Below are 27248 nucleotides of genomic sequence, written 5' to 3'. Positions count from 1 at the left end.
TCAGTTACTGCATTTCTTTGTAGTACAGGAAAGAAAGGGTGCCTATTCCAACCAATGGCATCTTAGATTTAATGGAATACAGGATCATTTTATAGATGAGGAAACTGAGGCTCAGAGAAGTTAAGCAGAGCTGGGATTTGAATCCAGGCAGGCTAGCTCCAGAGTTTATACCCTCATCTTTTGTTTCTTAACTTTCTCAGACTCCAGCATGTCACAGGTCCTCAGTAGATGGGAGCTGTAATATCACTGCTAACATCACTTGTGGCAATGAAGATTAATGAGGGCCGCTGGCCTCAGTAGCAGAGTCAGTCTGGAGTCAAGAGAAGGTGTTTTAGTGGCTTAAGGATATATTTAAGGCACTAGGTAGGTGTCCAAGGTAGCTTCTGGGGCAGTAGGCACACGTGCTTGAGTTCACACACACACACACACACATGCCTCTCGGTATTTCTCTCTGCAACAAAGATCATGTTTTTCCAAAAAGAGGAGCAAGGACTGAGGATTTCCCATCTTCTCTGCAGGCCACCTCCTCTCCCACCCTGGCCCCAGGCAGCTCATATAAGGCTGTTTTGGACCCCACATCCCAGGTGATACAGATGGCACTGTGCCCTGGGCCAAGATGGCAGGGCAACTGGGAGACTTCTGTTGTAAGCCGGCCTAAAAGAGGCTTATCAGAAACAATCATACAAAATCATCTAGGTTTCTCTCCAAGGACCTCCATCCGAAGTGGCTCATTCTGTCAAAACAGTGGCTGGGAAAGAAATCTGGATGCCCATGGGAGCCGCTTCCTTCCTCTCCTCCAAACTCCTCACCATCAAGACCAGGGGCGCGGGCAGGTGTCAACGGTGGGGAGTAGGGGCTGGGGGCGACCTCCTCCAAAGACCGACAAACCGGCTCCCAGCCCAGCTCTGCCCTCTCTGAGCCCCACACGGCCTCGGGGACTCCCTCTGCTTCATTCCTGTCTACATCTGTAACTCTGCTGTGGTCAGCTCACTAACGGTCCCCCGAGATGTCCACACCCGAAGCCTCAGACACAGCGGCTGTTGTTACACGGCAAAGAGGACTCTGCAGCTGCGATGAAATTAAGGCTCTTGAGGTGGGGGGGTTATTCCGGATTATCTGGCTGGGCCCCACGTGTTATCATGGGCACTCCCTCAGAAAAGGGAGGCAAGAGTCCCAGGAAGGAGGCAAGTGACCAGGGAGGCAGACGAGAGGCAGACAGAAGAGGAGGCTGCGTGACGGGGTGTGAGGTGAGGACTGGACCAGCCTCCGCTGGCCTTGAAGACAGAGGGAGGGGCCGCGAGCCAAGGAGTGCAGGCAGCTCCCAGAAGCTGGAAAAGGCAAGGGACGGATTCTCCCCTAGAGGCCCCAGAGTGGAAGGCAGCTCTGCCTTTGCCTTGACTGTAGCCCTGTGAGGCCATTTTGGACTTCTGACCTCCAGAGCTATAAGAGAAATTTTTGTTGTTCCAAGCCACTGAGTTTGTGGTAATTTGTTACAACAGCAATCCGAAACTAATCCAGCCGGGTGGTAAGTACTGTCACAGAGCGGGGCCTGAGGGTGAGACGGGACCACAGAAGGACAGTGCCTGGCCCAGCATCTGGCCAGAATGCGGACTCCTTGAACAGTGGCTCATATCATGGCTAATAACATGATTGCTAATGCATTGCCAATAATAATGCGCTCCTGTGTAGATGACCACACCGCCCCTCACGGCCGCTCCAGCTTCCCCAACTCACTCTCAATAGCACTCAGAATGGCTGCTTCAAAATCACTCCCCAGCTCCCCTTCAAGGTCACTCCCCAGTGCTATGGTTCCCCACTGCCCTCTGGATGGAGACCCAAAGGCCCTGTACAGTCTGGTCCCCCTAGACTGCTCCACTCCTTCGCCCATGGAGCTCCAGCCTCACCAGCTGACCTCAGGGCCTTTGCTCATGCTGTTTTCTCAGGCTGCAACACTCTCCCTATCTGTCTCAAAAGCCTCCCCAGCTCAGGCCGTTCTCCCCGTCGGTCCCTGCAGCACTGTGCCCTCCATCTGTGCAGCCCTTGCTGCGGCTGTACGTGTGTCAGCTGGAGTCTGATTACGGGCTGTCTCTCCCTCCAGACTGTACTCACCAGGAGGGCAGGGTCTAATCTAGGGGGCCACTGCTGTACTCCCCATGCACAGAAGGTTCTGAAGGCATGAACGGATGCAATGCTATGGCGGCCTCACATGGCCAGGGCTCCTCTGCCAGGAGTCCAGGGAGCAAGGCTCCTACCAGAGCATCACATCCAATAAAGCAGAAAAACTCCTCAGGGGTCCGTGTCTTCACCTTCCTTGGCTTATTTGCTCACGGGCTCTTTCGGGTGCTCTACCGGGCTCTTTCAGGCGCTCTTCCAGGCTCTAGTGGAGGGTAACCACTGGCCCATTTGGGAAGGAGCGGGTGTTGGGCCCTCGGGCAGGCGTGGTCTCACGTATGAATGCCCCTAGACAGGAAACATGCGGTCCCCTCTGCCACACCTGCTCTGCTTCCTGCTTTAGCACCAACTGCCTGGACCACGCAGGTGTGTAAGCTCCTGGGCAGTGGTGGACAAACTCGAGTGTGCATCAGAATCCCCAGCAAGGGCTTGTTAAAACCAAGACGGCTGGCCCCACCCCAAGGGACTCCAATTCTGGGAACCTGGGGTGAGGGCCTGATACTGCTTCTCTGCCAAGTTCCTAGGTGATGCTGACTCTGGTGGTCTGGGGACCCCATTTTGAAGAGCCACTGTTCAAGCCGATCTTATTTGACTGAGACCCAGAGATCATTAAGTTCACAATCACAGTCCATTTAGTGAGTGCCACGGGGCCTGGTAGTGTCCTAGGTGTGGGAGATACAGTATGCAAGACAGACCCGGTCCTTACCCTCATGGGGCGCACTGGCTAGGGGAGAAGTCAGGTGATACACAAGGAAGCGAGCAAACTGATGAGACATGCAGAGGGGCCCAAGTGCTATGAAGAGAGCAAACAGATTTGTTGGACAAAGCATGTTGGGCCTGGGGGTCTCTTTAGCTAGGATGCTCAGGGCAAGTCCCTCTGAGGAGGTGGTGTTCGTGCTTAGAGAAAATGAAGAAAGAAGCCAACCTTGTGAAAATCTGAGGGAAGAGAGTTCCAGGCTGAGGGACCAGCCAGTGCAAAGGCCCTGAGGCAGGACCCACGCGGCATGCTTGAGTAACATAGGCAAGGCCATGAGGCTGGGCTCTAGGAAGCATCTCCCAGTGCCCGCCCTCCTCAATGGCTGATCCTTCAAATAAAAGAAACAGCCGGGTGGAAACAGTCCTCAGCTCTGCCTGATGTGAGCTCCCAAAGCAGCTGGTTTCCAAGTCAGCTGTTATTTTAAAAACCTTTAATTCTGTCAGAAGGAATTTACGACCCCTCGGCTGTTCCTCCTCCTCCTCGCTTATGCTTACTTCTCAGCATTCCCAACCTGGCAAAACTCAAAACCCACTTAACTGCCCTCTGCTCTTTCCCCCTCCCTTGAGCAAATAAATCACACGCCAAGTGACAAGTTGCTCGCTCCATCAAATTCCAGCCGCAGGCAATCTCTAACTTCCGACTCGTTCGTGAATCTAACACCGAGGATATTAAACCATGGGGCTCTGGGGTTTTATAATAAGAAATGCCAGGTTAGCTTCCTATAAAAATGGGAAATGCCAGAAAACAAGTGAGAAATGCCAGCTGTTTGCCACCTGCTTAATCCGATGTGAGCCCGGGAAATGAAGAGTTATAGAGTTCCATTAAATAAGGGGTTGGCTGGGGAAGGCTTGCGTCCTGGCCAGACAAGAAAGATGACAGTGGCCCTCCAGGCACCGGAACATGCAAAGCAGGAGCTAGCTGCACTCGCTGGAAAGCAGGGCTTCGGGGTTTTAGGTTGTTTTGTTAGTGTGTGTGTGTGTGTGTGTGTGTGTGTGTGTGTGTGTGAATGCACCACCCCTTCCAGCCTTTGCTGTCCTCCAAAGCTGGGAGAAGTGGGAGGAAGGGAAAAGGGAGCTCACACTCTGGGTCTCACTGGATTCTTCTGTCCGATTTTGCTAAGTCCAGAGGCCAAGGGTTGGCTCTGGGCCCTTCAAGGACTGAGATGGGGGTTTTGCCCCTTTTAGAGGGTGCTCCCATCCCTGACTGTGATCCTCTGCTTCTGGGTGTCTGGTGACATTCTGCCCTCCTTGCTCTGTGCTTTGTAAGGAAGGGAGGGCTCCCAGGGCACAGCCAGCCAGCCCGGTTCCTCGGCCTCTCATCACGTGGTGTGGTCCAGCCACCAACAAGACCTGCTCTTCCTAGCCTGTCCAAAAACATCCCGGGACATGCTTGTCCCTAACTCTACAGCATCTTTTCTCAGGACCTCCCAAGGGTCAGCCTGCAACTCACCGAATCTCCCACACACTGCCCATCCTTCCAGAACCACCTTAAGTTTTTTGCCAGATCAGCCAATCATCTTTTTTATCACTTGCTAATAGTTTTCCTTATATGCCCTGCCTTTGAAAAATAGGTGTATTTTCAAAAGAAACTTTTATCATTACTTTCTGTCGTTACCAGAGGGAACGCCAGAATCTCTAGCCCCAAATAAATGTAAAAATACATACGATGAAATAAATCCACTAAAAACCAAAATGAAATTCTTGCTTGGCATGGTGGCCTGCCAAATCATCTGAGCCTAAGGCCTTCTCTCTCTCTCTCTCTCTTTTTTAAAATTCAGCAAGTAAGGGTTAGGAGGGTGTTAAATCCAGCACTGAAAAAAGACCTTCTCCTTAATGTCACAGAAGGATGGAGACAGAACTAAGAGGAAAATCATGATCCCACGATGTGATTCAGCATTATCTGGGGCTAGTGGTACCTCTCCCACCTTCTGGGAAATCTGGACTCATTTAATCTCCTGGCCTGCACACCCTCCGCTTCTACTAACCATGTGTGAACAGAGACTTTAGGCCAGGTGTGTGCAGTGACAAGACAAAAAGGGCCACTTCCTCAGTAATGGAGCTGACATTCTCGCGGGGGAGACAATAAGCAAACAGAATAATTGCAGGTTATGATGAGGGCAGTGGAGAAATGCTCATGGGGTCAGATGGACAGGAAGAGGATGGAGGTCAGCAACTGAGGGGTGCCGACAGGGACCCCCTTCCCAACACATCATGCTGTTTCAGGGCAAAGACTCTGTATTGATTTCTGGCACCATCTACCCAAATGTCCCTTATTTAATCTCTCCAAGAAGGGCAGGCATCACCTTGTTTAGATGGACGATGACCATCTCCTAAAGGCCTCTCAGGAGCCCAGGACAGAGTCAGAGGTTTCCAGGCATCATCTCATTCCATGCTTCTAATAACTCTCTAAAGTGGGTGTGGTTATACTCATTGTGCAGATGAGGAAACCGAGGCAATGAGTCAGCCTGGATAGAAGCATGCCCTTCAGAATCAGTCACCTGGGGGAAAGTTCTGTCCCTTCCTAGCTGTGTGGTCTTGGACAAGTTGCCTGGAATCTTTGGAACTTGCTGCGCTTGGTGAACTGCGAGGTGGGGCGATTCGGGGAAGGGGGTTGGTTATACGTGTAAGTATGTGAGTGATCTCTGTGTGCGGGTCAGTACCTCCTACTCAGGGCTGCCTGGAGTTGATGGAGTTTACGGAGTTCTCCCAAGGTGCCGAACTGAGAATCTGTGGTGCCAGCCTTCCCAGGAGGGGAGGGTCTATGTTACAGATGCAGAAATTCACGTGCAGAGAGGTTAAGTAACCCACCCAGGGTCCCACAGTCAGTAGCCAACAGGGTCAGGATTTGAGACCAGTTCTTGAATCTTCTTCCCAGGATTTCCTAAGATCCCTTGGGAAAGGATGGTTTAGCAAAGCAGGAACTGGCCGAGCCCAACTCAGAGGGCCTGGCTTATGGAAACCCTTGTTTGTCCACTGAGCTCAGTAGGGACCACCCCCCCTTCCCTCCCCAGCCCTAGGTTTCTCCTTCTATTCTGTCAGTTCAGGGCCAGCCCATGTCTGGCCTCACTGTCCAGTTCCTGCTGGTTTGGGAATTCCCGGCTGCCACTCAGAGACAGGCAGGGTGAAGAGGGCTGGACCATCAGAGAGGGTTCATAGAACTCCTTGGTGAGGAGGCCCAGTGGGCAGCACAGAGTGGCCCAGGGCGGGTACTCGAGAGATGCTTCTAGAAGGCGTGAATGTATGGACGAAGGAAGGCGCTTCCTCCCACCTTCCTTCTCCCCATCGTTCTGGGGAGCTGGGAGAGCTGTGCTCAGGGTAAGGCAGGTCTTCCCCTACTGGCTCAGCGCACGGAACAGGCCATGAGCCAAACCAGACTGACCGCGCAGTGACCCTTCCACCCTCTTCCCTGCACCAGGTTCCAGGAGCACAAAAAGCCCCGACTGACCCCAGGTCCTTTCATCCGGGGCTGGGCATCAAAACACATCAGTTCTTACTGCTCCCTGACCAGAACCACATTTTTTTTTTTTTTTAAAGCTGAACAGTCAACTGAATTACCGTTTTTTAAATGTATACATACGCCTCCTAATTTATATGCATTAAAATCCACAGAGAGGATGTGAGCCCGGCTAGTTCCAGGTCGCGGGATTAGAAGCAGCTTTGCAAAAATGTTTTCCTCGCTGCTTATCTCTCTTTCCTAATTTTTCTCCAGTAAACACGTATTACTTTTGTCAAATGAGAAAGAAAGGGCAAAACAGCACCCTCGAGTCAGACTGAAATGAAACCAGACATATGCTTATTCTATAGACAGTTTGGAAAATATTGAAAGGGAGACAAACTGAAATGAGAAAGTGGAGTCGGAACCGAATTCATCCTCTGAGTAGCCCCAGGAAGCACTTAAACTTTTTTTTTTCTTGCTCCTGTCTTTGGCGCAGGGTTTAGCCTGTTCAGGGCGCACAGCCAGAGGCGGGTCCTTACCAGAAAGTCCTAATGGAAAGCTCCCCACCTGAAAAAACTCAGTCCCTAATGAGGAAGACAGGGCTGATGATTTGATATTTTAAAAGGACTAGGGGGCTAGTAAGAGAAAGGCAGAGACATGAGCGGTGTGTGTACCTCTGGAAACGGTGCTGTCCCTTCTGCCTACGGGGACTGGGGCCTCAGCGGGTGAAGGGAGAAGGCAGGTGGGGTGGGGAGGGAGGTGGGGAGAGGAGGGGAAGGGGAGCTGGGGGAAGGGGAGATGGAAGAGGGAAGGAGGGGGAGAAGGCGGGGTGGGGAAGGGGAAGAGAGGGTGGAGGGGAGGTGGGATTCTACCTTCCTAGTGGATGCTGGGAACATACCCGAGCCTAGAACCGACCTGTCCATGGTGTAAGAGAACATGCATAGACATTTCTAGAATTTAGGTTGCAGACTAGTGTCAGAGCTCACTGGAAGAGATGGGGAAATCAAACCGCAGAAGAGGGATAGAATTTCCCAAGGTCATGCTTCAACTGGCCCAGCCTGGCTCGAACCCAGACCTGTCTGAGGTTAAATTTTGTGTTCACAGCCACAGAGGCACGCTGCCTCCTAAGAATAAAGAGAGCCATTCACGGAAGCTTCCATGAGCATTCTGCTAAAGGTTTTGCGCAAGTGATATTCTTTAGTTGTACTCAACCTCAATCTGTTCGGGGGCGGGGGGTCGGTCCCATTTTGCAGATGGGGAAACTGAGACTCAGACAGGCAGGGTCATCTGCTACGCTCATGCAGCCAAGGTCCACGAAGCAGAACTGGCTTTCTACCCTCGGCAGATCTAACACCAGCGTGCTGTTCTCAACCACTAGGCTACACGGCCTCTTTGGGACATGGAAACAACAGAGGCTGAGGGACGAGGAAACCAGTGTTTTCCCGGCTCCCAAAACAAGCCTTATACCCGTCTCCCCCTCACCAGATCCCCAAGGGGGAACTTTTCATCTTCCCACTTTTCTGATAAGAAAGCAAGAGCTTGAGGGAATGGATGACTTTCCCAGAATCCTTCTCGGCCAGGACGTGGAGGCAGATCTGGGTCCCGTTTGCCCAAAGCTCCTGGCCTTTCCACTGCCCCTCCCTTCCTGGAGAAGGCCTCTGGCGCTGGGCCACCCCAGCACACATACCCAACTAGCCCACTGTCTACACTGCTCTAGGTCAGGGGTGTGCAGGGAATTTGGAAGAGTGTAGACACGCAGGCCTACCAGAGCCAGGCTCTTAAGACAGGGGTTGCACATGATGGCTTGTGGCTCAAACCCAGCACACTGCCTGTTTTCATATAGCCCGTGGGCTAAGACTTGTTTTAACACCTTCAAACAGAAGTTTAAAAAAATTTAGAAGAGGAATATTTTGTGACCTGTGAAAATTACATGAAATTCAAATTTCTGTGAAAATGTCTTACTGGCACAGAGCCACACCCTTTGTTTCCATACTTTCATGCCAAAGGGAAGAGGTGAGTGTTTGGGATAGAAATCCAATGATACAGCCGAAAACATTTCCTGTCGGCTTGGAAAACGTTGGCTTTTGTTCTAAGAAACTAGGATGGGTCAATAGAAATTGGGCTGTGAGAACCAGGCATCTGACCAATCTGAACCATTCTCCTCTGCACTGAGAACCAGATGTGGTCAAGGCCAAGTGGATTTTCCATTCATTCACCCCCTTTTTTATTCATTCATTCATTCATTCAACCATTCATCCATCCATGCCTTGAGCCAACACTCTCAGCTAGGTGCAGGGCTCTCGAGTCTGCTAGGCCAGGCAGACACACAGGAGTGGGTGTCTGTGAGTGTCACAGGTACGGGACATGGCTCTCTGCTTGGGATTCAGCTGGGCTGATGAAGGAGCAGGAAAGAACTGGGGCCAGTGAAAATGCAGGCCAGGAACTTATCTACGAGCCTAAGTTAAACAGAGATGGGATGGCTGCCCGCTGTTACCCCAGACAGAACGGAGGCTCCAGTCAAGGACCCGCCCAAGTCCTCCCCGCCGTGACTCCAACACAGAAGCAAGTGCCAAGTCCATGTCATACAATTTACGTGTTTCTAAGTCCCCTGCCTCTTTCTCTCTGCCACCCCCTGCTTGAGTCCCCATAACCACACCCTACCAGAGTCTTCACAGGCGGCCCCTGGGCACGAAATTAGCTGGACAAATGTTCATCCAAGTGAGGCAAATCCCAAATTGCTTTAGAATGCCTTCCTTACAGACCACTGGCTTGGACAGGGCCACCAGGGGGACATTATCTGATCTTCTGCCACCACACAAAGGGTCACTGTAGCTAAGGACATGCCTGTGCATTTACACGCCTGTGCATACACACGCCTGTGCACATACACGTCTGTGCATGTACACATGCATTCTTGTTTCTAAGAATTCAAGTGTCGCTCTCTGTATGCATGTGATTATGTGCACATGAACACGTGTATATACACGTGAGTGAATTTGTGTGCGTGTACTAGTACGTGTGTGCATACCTATGTATGTGCACACATGCGTATGTGTGTGCGGGCATCACTGCATTTATGGGCGCATCTCTGTCTACCTATGGGTATGTTTTGTGTGGCTGGAGTCAGGGAGAGTCATGCCAACTACAGAACTGGCCACAGCCTCTCTCACCCCTCAAAAAGCACCCATGTCTTCATTTTCCCTGGCCTTTGAAATGTTCCAATGGAAACACTGATTCTTTGTCTAACAATGGGAGATCGCCAGCGGGTGAGGATGGACAGGGAGTGCGGTAGGTAGTGACTGTTAATGGGTACAGAGTTTCCTTTTGCGGGGATAAGATGTTCTAAAATGATGTAGTAACTTTCAATGGACTATAATCTATAAAAGTATTGAATCACCATGTTGTACACCTGAAACTAATATAATAAGGCAAATCAGCTCTATTTCAATAAAAAATTAGATTTGGTGATAGCTGCACAGTTTTGTAAATATACTAAAAACCACTGAACTGTATGGATACTTTGAGTCAATTTTGTGATATTATATATATACATATATATAATACATAGATGCATATATGCATATATCTCAAAACAGTTGTTTAAAAAAGCTAAAAACTGAAAGTTCACAAAAACCCCCACTCATTTCTTCCCATTGCATTTACAGAGGAGCCTTGGTCTGGGAAACATGGGGATAAAAATCCTGATTTCTCAGCCTGGTCCACTAGGTAAGGAATTTCCCAGTTTCTATAACCCATGCCTCTGCTGGGCTGACAGCAAGGAACACTGCATCCTTTGCACTTGAAGCTTTGAGATAAAGTTAGAACCCTGGGGGGGTTTAAGGCAGGCTGGATGGGCAGAGTTCCTGGGGTGAACACTGGGAGGCAAATGAACTTGAACTACGATTTCATTACCCCAAGCAAAATGTACAAGAATCTGGAGATAGGGCAGTGTGCGGGGGGGAGGTGGGGGAATCGCTCCTTTTCAGAAGTAGGAAAAGAGAGTGGTGAGGAGAGAACTCACTGGGGAGGCAGTAGCTCCCAGCAGTTAAGAGCTCAGAGTTTGGAGCTGGACAGCACTGGGTTTCGATCCAGTCCCTGTACTCTTACATGATGAGCCTCTGGGCAAGTTGCTGAAAACGAATGCAGGCGGACAAGCCAGAATCCACCCCACAGCTCTGCGGGGACTGAGGTAGAACACTCTTGCGTGGAAGAGACACCACGTGTTCACCACGTTCTGTTTCCTATTGCTCCCTCCCGGGCCCACGGAGACCACGCATCCCAGTCTCTTTGCAGCCATGCGGCACTGTGTGACTGGGTCTGGCCAACGGCAAGAGAGCCCTGGCACTTCCTGGTGTGGGTACTGAGAAGCCCACTGCTGAACCCACAGCCTCTTTTCTTCTCTGCCATGGTGATGACAGGGTAGAGCCACAAGACTGGAGTATCCTGGGTCCCCGAGTAACTAACTGCCCCACCTGTAGCAAACTCAAGTGAGTGAGAAACTCTGAGTAAGCCGAAGAGATTTTAGGGCTGTTTGTTGCTATGGCAGAAGCATGTCCCATCCTGACTACAGTACCTGGTTAATACGTAATTGGCAGGAGGGACAGGTTTGGGGGTACGGGGTTTTCCCAGAAGGTAGGACAGGTGCCACTAGCTCCAAGTACCACTGCATCACTTAGCGATGTGAGTGAAGGCATGAGAAAATGGAGAGAGACACAATAGCAAAATAAAAATAAGATACTCTGGCTAGGACCAGGCTACTACAGCAACCATCACCAGGGAGACCGGTCTCTGGTCTTCCTCGGCACCGAAGAAGCATGGCTCTTTTCTGCGTGGCCCATAAGACACCTCCATTTATTCGTAACCGGGCAGCACCGTGGTTTTAAAGAAGCGGCGGCAAATGGGAATCTATGCTTGGTGAGATTCAATTTCATGTTTTTGTTAATAGCTTCCTCCTGCTTCCTACAGATAGAAAGTAAGTCATCCCCAGGGATGTGACCTCCCCTCTCAATCATTCAAAAAAAACAGAAAACAAATGTCCAGAGAGATTAAAAACACAAGTTCCGTGCCCCGGAAGGTTGTCACGTGACGATGCTGCATCTTCATGGGGAAAGACGAACACTCCAGGTAATCCTATTACGACTATTTCCATTAGTCACCAAGCCTCACCTTGGTAATCTGTTTCAATTCAAAGTCCTGTCATGCCGCAAAACCCAATTTAGAAGGTGGAGGAACAAAATGTAAGTTTGTGCCAGCTTCTCGGAGATGGGCGAAAATCATCACCCAAGTTCATTTGGGGTTCTTTTTTGCTCTTAAGCTCTTGACTCCAGGGCACCAAGTGTTAACCCAGGTAATCTTGCCCTCCCAGGCCTCCTTAACTCCCGTAGGCACTCTAGTTTCTATGCACAAAGCTTCAAGAGAGAGATTATTTTGAGATTAAGTGGAGATTTCTGGAGCTGCAAGGCAGGAGCCATTAAAGCCAGTGGTTCGTCGGTTGCCAGCAGCTCCTTCTGCCTTCAGACACTGCATGTGCCGAGGCCCTTACTCTGGTCGGGTTTCTTGAGTGGGTTAAATCTACCCCCCCTGTGCTCTTGTTTGAACTGCTGATTTGCTTAGCAAACACTTTCTCTATAAATAATGAATAAGTAAACTCTAGCCTGCCACTGATAAATGATTCTGAGTTGGGAGTTAATGGGGTGTAACACAGGCAGCGAACAGCCCCACGGCTTTTGGTCTGCGGGCCCCTTCTCCACCACCAACCTTTGGAAAACATGCTAAGCTACCTCGGAGCCTACAAAACGGATGCCTTTCTTCCCCATCCCCCACGGCCCAAGTCTGCCCTCTGACCACCCTCTCCTCCTCCATTTCCCAGCAAGGTCTCAGCTTCCATGCCCATCAGCACAGAGTTCCACAAAAATCAGAACCAAAGGGAAGGAAGCATAGAGGCAAAGATGACTCTGAGTCTTTTAGTCTTGCTGCCTGGCTTTTCATTTTGGGTGCTTTGTTTTCTTTTCATACCTGGGAATATGGCCCACTGTTCATTTCCACAGATGTGCAGTCTGCTGAAATCCCCACCCATGGATGCTTCTGCAGACTTGTATGCCCAGTGCTACCAGCATGATGCTGACCACAGCCTCCGCACTCTACCCTGCCACCTTGCACTGCTTCAAGAACTGGCTTTAAGTATGACACACTGATTCCATCACATCATTGAAGCCCCAAATACTCATTCCTAAGCAAACCGCAGTGCCTCATGGAGAACTGGCTCTCAACACCTATTTGCTGAACGGCCTGATGGCTAGATCCTTGGATGAGTGGGTGAATGGGTGCATGAATGGATGAGGGGAGGGTGGATGGATGGGTGGGTAGTTGAGAAGGCAGATGTTGGATGGATGAATGTATGGGAAAGGCAGGTTGGTGGGTGGACGTGGGATGGGTGGAAGGATGGGTGGACAAGTCTATGAAGGGGGAGGGGGTACAAGACGGATGGACAAATTGATGAGAAGTTGGATAGATGGATGGATGAGTGGTCATCCACTTTTAAGGGTTCAGCTGAGGCCAACCAGGCCCAGACAAGGAAATAAATGATCCAACGAAGGATGAAGTAGGTAACGTTACAAACATTTCACCAACAAGGAAACTGATTGCTAGAAAAGTTAAAAGCCTGTCTAAGGTCACAGCAGAAGAACTTCTTCAATTCTTGGCCCCTTCCTCCTTCCAGGCTCTTCCCTGGTCATATTCAGCCCCTGATGGAAAGCCCATTGCTCTGCATGCCATGTCAACAGCCCCGGTTTGTCGTCTCCAAGCGCTGCATCTGCGAGGGAAGATCAACCCCAGGGATGTGAAGGCAGGAAAGGAAGACAGAGAGCAGGGAGGCCAGAGGGTGCAGAGTTCCTGCGGACGGAAGGGCTACAAGGCCAGCTGAGCCTGAGGCACAGGGGCTCGTTGACAAGATGCTGCAGTGCGGCATATCCAGTGTTGAGAAACTGTCAAAGGCAGCTCTCGTGGCTCAGAAAGAGATCCGATTCCAGGGACCGAGATGCTATGACAGTCCTCAACGGTCTACAACCACTTCCAAAAGTCCGCTGAGAATCCTTGATCTGCGCCTCCAAGTCCCGACGGGCTGTCCTAATAACCGCCTTGGAGGGACCGGCCTCAGCTGGGGAATCGCTGAAGACGTCTGTGACCCCTTCCCTGCATTTGAAGATACTCGATCTGTTCTCTGCTAGGCACCCCCTCGGGATCTTTTGAACACCTAGAAGAAACGGAATCCTCTTTTGAAGAGGAATCAGAGACAAACCTTTTGATTACAGGCAAGAGCAACTTCTCAGCCACAAGGCTCCGTTTCCATCAAAGACAGAAGATGACAAGAGGGCTCAGGAGAGGCGACCCTGCGGCTCGTCAGTCAGCCACAGCCCGAGGATGGTCACTGCCCCCGAGACCCAGGGGCTGGAGCCCCAAGAAGCAGGGACTGAGGTGGCCCTGCAATCTCTTTCTCAGTGGGTGTCCCCTCTCCTGCCCTCCCCACCCTACCAGGTCTTCCCTCCTCTTTCCTGCCAGTGACACCTGAAGGCCAGACGGGAACAGAACAATGCAGCCCTGGGGCAGAGGGGACTTCTGGGCACTCAGACGTACAGGAGAATGGAAAAAGTCCACACGAAGTACAGTTTCTCTTTAAAGCAACCCCCTCCTTGGATTTCTGAAGTTCACCCCAAATCCACAGGCACCTATGGTGTGCGCGGGACCCTGCTTGGGGACAGGGCTGCCGATGGTCAGTCTCTGCCTGTCCTCCCTGCCTCTCTTGCTCTCCCCTTCTGCCAGAACGAACTCTTATTTCACATTTGAAGATGTATGCTCCCAATGCATATATTAATATACCTATTGATTTCCCTCTTGCCAGTCATTATCAAGATTTATTTATCCCCCCGGCTCCCCATTGATTGGGGACAGCAGTATTCCCAGCGGTCAATCCATTCTGATATACTCCATGACAAAGAGTCAATATCTATTTATTATTTGATTTATGGGCTTAATTATCTTAAACATGATGAGGCAGGGACAAAGCAGACGTTGAGCAGTGCCCAAGCAACTGCAGTTGGGTTGGAAGGCATCAAACCCAAGCCCAAGGCTGGCAGGTTCCCAGAGCAGCAAAAATCCACTGACCTGACACTTCCTACTCCCCACCCCCACCCACTGGTGCCACCCTGGAGTCTGCCACTTGGAGAGGGAGGGCAAGGGACACATACCAGGGCCAACTCAACAAGTCACAAGCTGGGCAAGTCTGGTGGCTTGGACAATGAATCTGACCAGGAGGCAGGTCAACGTCTCCCCTCTGCAGGGGAGAGGACCCTGCAGGGGAGGGTTCAAAGAGGTCCACAGGGCATCAAGAAGGGGGATGGACGTAGGCATATCTGGGAGGGGAAAGAGGACAAGAAGATGGTTTAAGACAAATCTAGGTCTGAATCAGACAGCCTTGGGTTCAAGTCCTGCCTCTTCCTAGCCTTTATAACCTTGGGCACATTGCTTCAGCTGTAAACAGGAGAGTTTTGAATGGTGCTGACTTTGGAGGGTTGTTCAGATGATTCGAAGACAGAAAAACCAGAACATGCAGGCAGGTCGATCAGACTGTGTGAAAACCAGCGTTTTAAGTACATTTCACCCCCTTCCACGAAGCTACCCCGAGCTCCTGAATGTCTGTTTAACCACCGCTGGCCGGCAACGCAGAAGAAACAGTCCCTCTGGTTCCGGGAACACATGCTAAGGAGCTAATGTTGCTGTTGCCACATTCGCCTTCAAAACATGGGAGTGCGGCTGGCTATTTTTAACTTGGGTAAATAGAAAAAGCTGTTGAAGATGCCTTCGCTTCCAAAGGACTGCCAGCTCCCAGTTGGTCCCTTAGGGAGTCCAGCCAAATATCTTTTAGGACCCAGGGCATTAAAACCTGCAGAGGTGCCCACTGACTTCAGAGTAGGACCAACACTAACTGCCCACACCATTCTTAAAGCGGGGAATGTATCAGCAATCCTGTGGCACGCTCTCCTCGGAAAAGAGATTGCCCTAAAGCACTCTTTCTAAAGGCCAACTGGACAATGTCACTTCTTTGGTTACGACTCTGGGTGGCTTCCCCAGCCTTTAGGAGAAAAGGTCAAACCCCTTAGTGTTGCTCTCAAGGTCATTTAAGATGGTCTCCAGCTTAGCATCGCTTGTTATTCTGCATGCATATGGATCCTGTATTCCAGCTCGTGACTCTTGTACCCCACCCCCACCCTGGTCTTGCTGCCTCCTGCCCTTTGCACGTGCCAGTCCCTCTATTGACAATATCAATACCTTCTTGTCCATCTAGCCAATTGGTTGGCTAAGGGATGGCTCTGGGTCCCCACAGCCTGCCCCCCATGATTCTATGGCAGGGATTATGACATTGTTTGAGGGGCAGAGGCCATGCCCTCCTTCCTGCATTCCCAGCATCAGGGCCAGGACCTTACACATGCCGCATGTATGAGGCAAACACCCCCAAACCCTTTAGCCTCCTTGTTGTATTTTTATAACCTACATTACCCCATTGGCATCTTTCTTTTCATCACCGCTAATTCTCCCACATCCTATAGCCACCCCCGACTGGTTTGTACTATATTTTACTTCTGTCCCACTCATTCCTCGGTGATTCTAAGTAAATAGTACCATTCACTGTTGGCTGCTACACTTGCCTAGAGGAGCAGGCTGTGATCATGCGTGTGAAAGTATTTTTAGAACCTGTTATTCGTTCATGCAACAAGTATTTAAGAAGGACCTAATATTTTAGGGGCTGGGGATACAGAGGTGAGTCATATAGCTGAGGTCCTGCGTTCCTGGGGCTTATGTCCTAAGGCGGGGGATGGGCTGTAAGGAAAAGAGGCAAGGAGCTAGCAAACCAAAATATTATCTTAAGGTGACAAGTACCCTAGGAGAATAAAGCACAATGATGTAATAGGAGGGACCAGGGTGGGGGGAAGCTGGGCCGCGGGAGATGCTTTGAATTGGCTTCATGACTCCACTCACTTCTGATTGCTTCTGCCCTGCCTGCTCCCTCTCGGTCCCCTGTGCAGGGTGACCCTTCCTGACCAGTGCTGGAGGTGCTCCGGGCTCTGCCCTCGGCCGACCCTCCTCTCTCCCCTGGATGACCTCAGTTTCCATGCAAGCCCCTGGCATCAATCACCACTTCTCTGTGGGTGACTCCAGCCCCAACCTTTCATCTGAGCTTGAGACTCAATATATCCAGCCCCTCCCTACTCGACATCTCCTCTTGGGTGGCTCGAAACTTACAGAGTTTAAGCCGCTTGGCCAACGTACCATCCTGAAGCAGAGCCAGGTCACAAGCCCAAGCAGTCAAATCCCAGCCACCACCTCATAGTGCTTGATACTGTAATAAACACAAAACACCTTTTCTTCGTAGTGCTGAGGCTTTGGCACCTGCGAGAAAATATACTCCTCCTCCCAATTGCTGGTATCACTTTCATTGCTGAAATGATGATAATAATATCATCATTATTACTATAGCAACCAGGGGATACAAGGTATCGAGCACCTCCAGTTACAGGAGATGTGAACCTTTTCATGCAAGATCTCTAATCCTTATCCCTACTTTGCAAGAGAGAGCAATGTTACCCTCACTTTACAGATGAGGAGACTGAGGCAAACAGGAGTGAAGATATTTGCAATAGACTCAAGTCCAAAACAGGTGTTGTTCATGCATATACTGTGCAGTGAAAACAGCCAGCCATGAACAGAGTCTACCGTCAAAAGCAGCCAGAGATCTCCCCACAAATGTGGGGCTGCTCATTCTTCATCAAAACTCACGTCATTTTCTTTCTGGGGATACAGTTAGCCATTTCTCAGCCTCCCGTGCAGTCAGGTGTAGCTAAGGGACTGTGTCAGTCCACAGCACAGGAGAGGAATGATGTGTCATTTCTAGACATGGCTCACGGAAACCTCCCCTGTGACCCTCCAGGTGCTTCCTCTACCCCAGCTGGAAGCAGATGACTCCGAGCCCTAGGGACAGCTCCAAAAGATGGGTTTGGGTGAGGATCCCTTCACACATGGAGAACAGCCACCTACCATCCAGAAACACCCATCTTGGTCGATTACATGAGCAAGAAATAGACTTCTCCTGTGTTAAGCCAGTAAATGTTTTTTTTTAGGCTTATTTGTTACAGCAGCTACCATTACACTGACAAATACAAACTGTGAGTTTGCATGTATACTCAGAAAACTGCCTGGAAGGATATACAACAAAATATTAACGTGACTCTCTCCGGCTGGAGACATTCTGGATGAATTTCATTTTCTTCTTTTTGCTGATCTGTGTTTTCAGCAACAAACGAGTTATCACTTGCATAAAAGGACACAAAAGTTATTTAAGTGATGCCAGATTCGAGGTAAGTGGGGGCCAGTGGCATCCTCTTCACTCATGCCAGTCCCTCAGCTGATCATATGATCGCTTACCAACAGGCATGTGTGATGTACATGAGATGATGCTAATAATAATAATAATATATAATAATGATGATGCGGTACATTTATAGCGCTTCCTTCACAAAAGTCCCGGGGCGTTTTACATTCCAGCACAATTAAAGACAGCCACAGACAAAAAACCTTTTCAGCTGTGCTTTATAAAGGGAAAGCAATTCAGCTTTTTGAACATAAAAGGAAGCCAATTCCACTAGATGACGAGGGGGGGTGGAATCTTCATGTGCTCAGGCCCCTCAACTCTTGTATGTTATATTTAGGACAATCAAACTGGCCTGAAGAAAAAACAAAAATCAGAAAGCCCAGAAGTACAGAGTTACAGAAAAAGTAAGTCCAGATCTCATCCAGGCACTGAGTTACTGTCTTAGCAGAAGGCAGGGCCCTCCGTTTGTCAAACAGCAGCTTAGCGCTATTGCATTTGAAAGCATGAAAAACAGGAACTGATGTGGGGTTGGAAATAAATAACCTATTAAACAGCTCCCATATTTACCAGATTTAAAATGCTATGCAAATGAGGCCCCGTGGGATTTCATTACGCTCTCATCCCTGGGAGATGGACGAGGGCTGGATGCCGTGTGCACGCGGGCAATACAGTCAAGATGACATGGCTGCAGCATTGCAGCTGGACTCCAGGCACCCAGCGAGGGGACTGATGACACACGCTAAATGAGAAATTTAAAAATCTTCCCAAGAGCAGCAGGGAAATCCTGCCCTTCTTTCTTTTTCCTGGGGCGCACAAGGCCCTCTCTCACGACCAGATGTCTATGTAATGCCTTTAATGTCCCGCTCCCTCCTATTCCCGTCCCTGAGAAAGCATCTTGGTGAAGTTCACCGTGTTCCCAAGTGCAGAGGAAGCACTCAGCATCCTTCCTGAAGCTCCACGCAGGGAGCAATGCCAGGCTGACAGCTGGGCGGACCCCTCAGCGGTCCGATCTCCTATGCTTGGTTGATGCCACCACTGCTCTCAACACTGGACACAGCTGAGTGTCAAAGGAGGAAGCAAGTTTCCAGGCCACCAGGAAACTTTCAGAGTGGTGGGAGCAGCTCCTGTTTAAAAGTCTCTCACTGGTTCCCCACTGCAGTAGGAGAAACTCTGTACTTTTGAGACCCTGCGGCTCCTTCCCCACCACCTGCCATCACTCACACCGGCTTCCTTCTGGTCCTCATATGCGCCCACCTCATTCCCGCCTTGAAAGTGTGTCCCCCTAAAACCGGGCTCCTCTGCTGAGTTGATGATGACCCTCTCCATCCCAAAGTCCATTCCTTGTCCTGCACCTGCTCCCCCCTCAAGGAGTATCAAAGAACAGGGGGCACTGTAACCGAGCAGAGCCCTACGGGACCTTCCTGGGACAGATTCCCCCCACCTCCCCTGCCTGCCTCGTTTATAGAAAAACTTTGGCCTCGGAGGCCAAGTTCCAAAGAAGAAATTTAATCAGAGAAGTCAGAAAATGCAGAAACAAAGGGGAACAGTCAAGCAAGACCAAATAACAGTTTAGCCATTAAACAAAGTCAAGGACCTTTAGTTCCTCCTCAAGGGCTGTAGATAATATTCTGAGCCATATCCTTGAGCTATTTCAAGATACTGACACTCCCACCAGGTGGAAGAAGTTAACTGTAGGCCGCGCACAAGCACACAGACCCCAGACTGGTTTGGAACCAGAGGGTTGATGAGGTTGACTCCGGATTACCTCACCACCAACCAATCAGAAGAATGTCCATGAGTTGTTATGTACCCCGCAACCCCCCTCCCTCACCATGTCTTTAAAACCTTTTCCTAAAAGCCATCAGGGAGTCTGGCCCATAGCTCTTGCTTGGTATCCTGCAATAAATGCTGCACTTTCCTTTACTACAACCCGGTGTCAGTACATTGGCTTTGCTGGGCCTGGGAGAGCGAACTCAAGTTTGGCTTGGTAACAACCTCAGGGCCTTTGCACCTGTTGTGCCCTGGTCTAGACTGCTTTTTCTCTGCCTCTTTGTATGGCTGTCTCCTCATCATTAGATCTTAGCTCAAACGTCAAATCCCTTAAGACACATCTTGTGAGCCCCTCCTCGAAGTAGCACTCCTGTCGCTCTGACCTGTCCCCCCAACTCCCCCGTTTGTGGCCTTCACAGCACTTAACGCAATGCTTTAATTATCTTAATTGTCTGTTTAACTTGTTATTGTCTGTCTCTTCTGTTGGCACGTAAAGTCCTTATATAAAACTGTAGGAACTGTGTTCTGAGCACCTAGCCGGGTCCAACAAATGACCGTGGCAAGCACATTAGTGAACTCATGTTACCACTGAAGCTAAGAGATGGCTCTTGGGCCCCTGCTCGTTCTCACACTGGAACATTCCAGGCCCTCACTCATTTTGGACTCAGCCGCTCACCTCTCAGTGCTGCCGGGCAGAATCGCTGGGCAAGGGGGCAAAGAGGTTTCCAAGGAGTGCAGGAAGCTTTGGGCAGAAGAAAAGCCCCCGTGCTCAGCACAGGAAGCAGAAAGAGGTTTCTTTAAAGCAGTGGGTCTGAACTTAAACGCGCGTCAGAATCTCCTGCAGGGGCTTTTTCAGACAGAGAGATGGGCCCACCCCCAAGCCTCTGATTGGCGGGGAGGGGAGAAGAATTTGAATTTCTAACATGCTCCCAGGTGATCCTAGTCAGGGGTCCACACTAGGAAGCATGGATCTAAGAAACTTGGGGATTCTAGAAAGATATTTAGGGGGGAAGGGCTTCTAGGCTATCCAAACTTTGTAAGTTGCTAATATTAATGAAATGGGTCTTCTGCAGTGTGTGTGTGTGTGTGTGTGTGTGTGTGTGTGTGTGTGACCCCCCCCAGGAACTTACAGGGTATTTCAGAAATACAAAAACAGAATCAAAGCTACAAAAAAATGAAACTCAGTTTAACAAGAAAGTGGTTCTCAAACTGTGGATGCACCAAATCCTCTGGAACTTAATTTTAAAAAGTCAGAGGCCTTGGCTGTTTGGAGTGACACAGGGTCTGGGCCCTGTAGTGTTACCAAGCGGAGCCCCAGCTGATTCGGATATGATCAAAGGTGGAGACCTTCTCTGAGAGGCCATTGCTCACGAGCTCAGCCCATCCCCGTCGACCTGGCCGAGGCAGCCGTACGTGGCAAAGAAGGAACATGCTGGACTGATATTCAGATGTACATTTGCTCGGTTCCAGGTTCTGCGAGTTATTTGTTCTGTGACCTGGGCAAGGGTTGCCCTGGCCTCTCCAACCTCACTTTCCCCACCTATAAAATGGGCACAGTGATTAACAGGAGACCATCACTGCGCCTGGCCTGAAGCAAAGCACTTGCTGAGATTGGTGGAATTTGTTGCTTTTTTTTTTTGGTTTATTTTGGGGGCTCTGCATTTATCAACATTAAGGGATTTATCCCTTTCAACCAGCCTCCTTCAGCTGCAGGAAAAGGAAGCATGTGACGGAACCACAGTCGCTGCCCGCCCAGAGCTAAGGAGGGCATCGGAAGGTTGTGATAAACGTTTCTGGGAAGCATGAGGCAGCTTCCCCCTCCCTAGGTTCACCCTTGGCAGCAAGAAGGGTGGAGCTGCGCTTCCTCTCTGCTGGTGCAGACCCTCCTCTGCTGTCAAAACAGCCAGCGCGGTAGGGCGGCGGTCTTCACAACACAGCGTTTCCTGGTCCCTCCCCGGGGGCAGTGGGATGGGCTGGAGGAGAGGATGCCGGTGCCCGCGGAAATCACCGGCTCTTTGATCACGCTGGGACGTTAGGACAGATAAACAGACATTTCCTCGAACTGCTGCTGCCTCCAAATACTCTCCCTGGACCCCACTCTTCATTTTGGAAGTTCCCCAATTTTTGCCCTCAAAGCGCTGCCCTGCCTGCTACGCTGACCATAAAATCCTTACCTCTCACAGGCTTTAAGGTCCTATAATAACCTAGGGTTTCAGAGCGCCAAGCCGCCACCCCCAATGGCTGCCTGACAGAATCACTTGGGGAGGTTTTGCACCGAGGTATAAGCCCCGCCTAGATGAATTAAATTAGAGACTGGAGGGCAATGGTTCTCAACTGGGGTGGCTTTGCACCCACGGGACATTGGCAATATCTGAGGACTTACTGGTTATCACAACTACAAACTTGGTACTTCTGCTATCCAGTGGGTAGGGGGCAGGGATGCTGCCCAGAACGGCCCCTGTAAATGAATTATCCAGCCCCAAATGTCATGGTGCCAAGGCTGAGAGACCAGGGTAGGCATCGGTATTGTTTTAAAAGCCGCCCCCTCCCCAGTCTCCTCTTTACTGTTTAAAGAGCCCCTTCCCTCCCCAGTCCGGCTCCTGCCAGCTTTATCCTCATCTTCTTCCCTCTTGCCCTCACCCACCATGCTCTGTTACCACAGTCTTCTTTCTGGTCCTCAAACACTCCCTGCTCATTCCTATCCCCCGGCCTTTGCATTTGCCATTCCTGCTGCTGGGTGTGCCCTGCCCCCCATGTCTGCACAGCTGGCTCCCAGCATTCAGGTAGGTCCTGTCCAAATGGACTGCTTCAGAGAGGCTGCCTGGGCCCCTGAAATCACCCCAACACCCAGGTTCCTCTGTAGCACATCTCTCCAGTTTGTTCCTGTCAGTTCACTGGGACCTACTCAAATTTCTGCCTTATTGCTAGTCTGTCTCCCCCAGTAAAATGACAGCACTCTGTGAACAGGGTCCCTGTCTGTCTTGCTCACCGTCATCCCCAAACATCCAGCAAAATGCCTGGTGCTTGATAAGTGTTTACTAAACATCTGTTGGATGGATGGATGGATGTATGGATGAATGGACGGATGGATGGACGGATGGACAAGCACTGAAGGAGGATAGGGTTTTCAAGCTGTCAGAGGATGAGGTGTATTGATGATGGAGACGTGTGCTCCCGTCCTGGCCCCGCTTTCCTCTCCTGGTCTCAGCTTCCACATCTGTAGTATGGCCAGGATGGGTGAAATGGGTTCACACTTCCCTAATGAAGACCTCTGGGAGTCATCAATTTCAGGGCTTTGCTTTGTCTTTGTCTCCATGGCACCAAGCTCAGGCAGGCTGCCCCACACTCCTGTCACCAGATAAACAACACATTCTGTCCCACTGGGGTCCCAATACTGTGTAATTCTGTCTGGTCTGTTTTCCTTGGAAAACTTCCCTGTTTCCGTTTCCCCTCACACTGGCTGGACACATCTGGCACCAATGCTGGGCACGACACCGTACGCCCTGGTGACATTCTCCAGGGCAAGGTTCCCACATATTAGTTGGATTCAAATGGGCTGGGAAGCTTGGTTAAAAAGGCTTCATCTACAAACAGACTGGACTCGCCAGATCGAAGATGATGCAGTAGGCTTAAAATGGCCCCTAAAGATACCCAGCTCTGAACTGCTGGAAACTGTGACTGTTGTTTTATACAGTAAAAGGGACTCTGCAGATGGGATTAAACATTTTGAAATGGGAGATTATCTTGGGTTAGTGAGGTGGGTCCCACATGCCATCACAAGAGTCTATAAGAGAGAGATGTGACCAGTGACGAGGGAAGTAAGATGCCACGCTGCTGGCTTTTGAAGATTGGAGGAAGGCGCCACGAGCCAAGGAATGCAAGGAAGGCAACTCAAGAAGCTGGGAAAGCAAGGACACATCCTCCTCTAAAGCCTCCAGAAAGGAAAGCAGCCCTCACTTGATTTTAGCCTGGTGAGACCCACTCCGGACTTCTGACCTCCAGAACCATAAGAGAATGAACATGTGGCGTTTTATGTCACCAAGTTTGTGGCAATTTGTCACGACAACCCTAGGAAATGAACACAGGTAGCACCCGGGAACCTGCATTTTCACGACCCTCCTCCCTTTGGTGGCTCTGATGCAGGAGGTCCTGGTGGACCATATTCTGGGAAGCACTGCTCCAGAGCTGTTCCATGCTGCTTCCCAAATGGCCCATTCTCAGAGAACCAAAGAATTTTGTTAGACTTAGAAGGACTCTGCAACCAACACTTGCTTCCACCTACTCATTTTACAGATGGGGAAGCTGAGGGATAAGAAACTTGGCGGCAAGGTCAAGAGATGCTTTCATTCAACTCTATCTGTAATTGGCTTTCAAATTCCATCTGGAGTTTTAAAAATGAGCAATTGTGTGGACTGTCGATAGCTCTGCAATAATCTCATAATGACCCAATCGTGAAACGATTTAGCAATCCTGCTGCTAATTGCATTTGTGGATCTAGCAATTGGGTAACTAGTTGGTTATTACTCATTTCCCAAGAGCCATACACATCGCATTACAAGCAAGCTAATCTTAGAACTACTTGTTAACTTTGATGATAATTACTAAGTAATTGGCTAGAACACGCCATTGTGAATTTAACCAGAATATGCCAGGTAATTATCTGGTCTTATGTTCCCTGTAAAATAAATCCAGGGTCCAGAAACTGTTCCAGTTGGTTGGCGATCATCCAACCATCAACCTCTGCCAGACAATTGCACGAATGCGAGTGATTAATCAAATTACTCAAATATTTGGTTTCAAACTGAATGTTCAGATAAGAAACCTGGGTGGCCGACAAGTGGACGGTGCTGAACGGAAGAGAGGAGGGCACTGAGCCCCTCCCTAAGATAAATATATAATGACACAATAATATGGAATAAATGCCACCTCTTTGGGGCCTCATCTGGCTTCTTCACACAAAATACCAAAACACTTCAGAGACCAATTACACGTCCCAAAGCTGCAGTCTTTATCACGGTGCCAGGAAAAGGCTGCGCTATTTGTGAAATCTGCAGGCAGTCACGGTGTTTGGGGAGGGGGACTCAGAATTCTGTATATAACAGAAAAGGGGGCCGCCAACGCAGCTGGCTTGCAGGAGGAGTGACACATTTTCATAATGACCACTCTTTTTTCAAGGATGGCTGCTAACAGAATCCATCCATTTCCAATTAGCCAGCCCTTGGGAAAGAGGGGAGGGAGGCTTGGGTAAGTGGGTTCCACGGATACCCCTGAAAAAGTCAGAAGGCCGGGGGCAGAGGTCCTTAGAAGAGCCAGGCAAAGGACAGGAGATGATGATTTTCAAGTGCCTAACTTGAGGATTTGAAAAAGAGGGCTTAGCAGGCCAGAAGATGAGGAGCTGACCAGAGAGAAAGTTGCGGTAACAGACTGGTGAGGGCAGCAGGGAGAAAGCCAGTGGTGGGGCAAAAAGCATATTCCAACCAGATGTGTGCACCCCAAGTAAAGGGCTGTTGACAGCCTGCTAATATAGATGATACATACTAGAAAGGGGGGAGAAAAGGGAGCCGAGGGTCTTGCTCACAGTGGCAAAAACGGCCACAGACTGTCCCTCTTCCTGCACCCATGTCCTTGCAACATGGCATTGAGAATCCTCCCATCCAGAGGTAGTCTGTTCTCCACACCTTGGATGGAGGTTGGCCACATGACTTGCTTTGGACATCAGCCAATGCAACACAGAGATGGGAAAGCCACATGTCCATCAGGGCTTGACCTCTTGCTGTCTGGCTGCATTTGGAACCTCGAGACCACCATGGGGAGGATCCCAAGCTAGCCTGCTGAGGGATGAGAGGTCACGTGGAGAAGAACTGAGGCACCCCCGCTGACAGTCTGCCAACCAGCAGACATGTAAATGAGGGCATTCAAGACTGACCAGCCCTCAGTATGCCCTTCCAGTGGGCCACTGACACATCCAAGAGCCCAGCTACTGAGCCTGGCTCAGCCCAGAAGAACTGTTTGCAGACTAGAGAGAAACTGAAGTTTTGGCGGTAGTTTGTTACTCAGCAAAAGCTTACTGATACAATCACCAAATCGGAACAGCTCAGTCCTTGATTATGATCTGGGTTGATGATTTGAGATCCATTTCTGGTCCTGTGTAGAATTGAGAATCACCATTTTTACCCTCATTTAAGGAGGACTGAAGGGCCAGCCCTAGATCTCCAGTCCTTTGCAAGCACTTACCATTTGACACATGGGTTCCAGTCAACCCCCCAACTGCATAAGCAATGGTGACGGACAGTAACACACCTTCTACCAATCACCAAGGTCTTCTAAATGGACTCAAGGAGGCTTTGTATGGATCTCGAGGGAACAGATCAAAGACACATCAGCTCTTCCTTAAACCCTCAGCCCCCACTACAGCCCTTGGCAAGATACGAGGCTTATATATTTGGAAGCTTATTGCTTGAGTTGAGAATAGGAATAAGAAGGCTCTTAACTGATCCTTGGCATCACAGGCCACACAAGAATGCTGCTGATGTGGCCAGTCCCAGCACAACAGGGGAGCAGAGGCCAGAGTTTAAAAACACACCAAAGGATTGTTCCAGAACTGTTCAGCTGAAACCAAAGCTGTTTTTTTTTTTCTTCTTCAATGTCCAGATCACTGGGCGAGGTCAGAGAGAGCCAATCCAAGAAAGTTCCTACCATCTGACATTTTCTTAATATCAGTTCTCTATTAACCACCCCTTTTGTGGGGCTATAGACCATGGATCCTGGAGATTTAAAACAACAATGGTAGAGCTCTGCAAACATGCCCTTCTGTTTTCACGAAAGCCAGAATAACTTAATAGAATGTTAGACCAGGGGTCAACAAAGTAGAGTCTGGAGGCCAAACCCAGCCTACTGCCTCACTGAGTTAATAAAGTTTTAGTGGCAAACAGCCACACACGTACAACCTGTTTGAGGCTGCTTTCAGGCAGACCTGAGCAGCTGCTACAGAAATTGTACAACCTGCCAAGCTGAAAATACCACTGGGCCCTTTACAGAAAGTTTCCTGACCCCCTGATTTAGTCTAATCCATTCAATTCACATTTGGGGAAAGTGAGTCTTGGAGACACTGCTCCGCAAATATGGGGCACGGGTGAAGCGGAGCTCTGGGAACGAGTCCGCGGGCGGGGAGCGCAGGCGGCACTGACCTGGTGATGATGGCCAGGTGGGGCGGGCTCATGCAGGCGCCCATGAAGAGCACCACGTTCTCGTGGCGCGTCTGCCGGTAGGCCATCACCTCCCGCTTGAAGGCCTTGAGCTGGTCCTCGTTGTCCCGCTCGATGTCGATCAGCCGGATGGCCACCTCGCCGTGCCAGCGGCCGTGGTACACCTGCCCGAAGCGGCCCTTCCCAATGAGCTCGCCGATCTCCAGCTGCTCGAAGGGGATGTCCCACTCCTGAAGGAAGATGCTGGTCTGGCTGGCCTTGCGCGGGAAGCTCCGGGCCGAGAGGAGGGACAGGTTCATCTCCTCAAAGTCATCCTCCGACTCCTCGGCCTCATCGTGGCCCTCTTCATTCTGTGGCCGGAGGGGGAGAGTGGTCAGTTCCGGCCACCGCCCCAGCTTCCCACCAGGCCCCACTGGGGCCCCCTGTGCGTGCGTAGGTCCGGGCACCGCTCTGTGTGCGTTCTCGCCTGGCGCACACGTGTCTCTGT

At 50.3% G+C, this 27248-nt stretch overlaps 1 protein-coding gene across 1 annotated transcript in view; it reads right to left on the bottom strand.

The window, feature by feature from the left end:
- Window positions 1–27248, bottom strand: part of KSR2 (kinase suppressor of ras 2) — a 356911-nt gene that overhangs the window by 13222 nt on the left and 316441 nt on the right. The window contains exon 14 of the mRNA XM_074356111.1: window positions 26744–27111. Within this exon, the coding sequence (XP_074212212.1) occupies window positions 26744–27111 (368 nt within the window). The remainder of the gene's footprint in view (window positions 1–26743; window positions 27112–27248) is intronic.

Source organism: Camelus bactrianus, chromosome 32 (genome assembly GCF_048773025.1).
Source record: "Camelus bactrianus isolate YW-2024 breed Bactrian camel chromosome 32, ASM4877302v1, whole genome shotgun sequence".
NCBI classification, from domain to species: Eukaryota; Metazoa; Chordata; class Mammalia; order Artiodactyla; family Camelidae; genus Camelus; species Camelus bactrianus.
The sequence above is the reverse complement of the archived record's forward strand: the minus strand, read 5'-3'. Positions and strand labels throughout refer to the sequence as shown.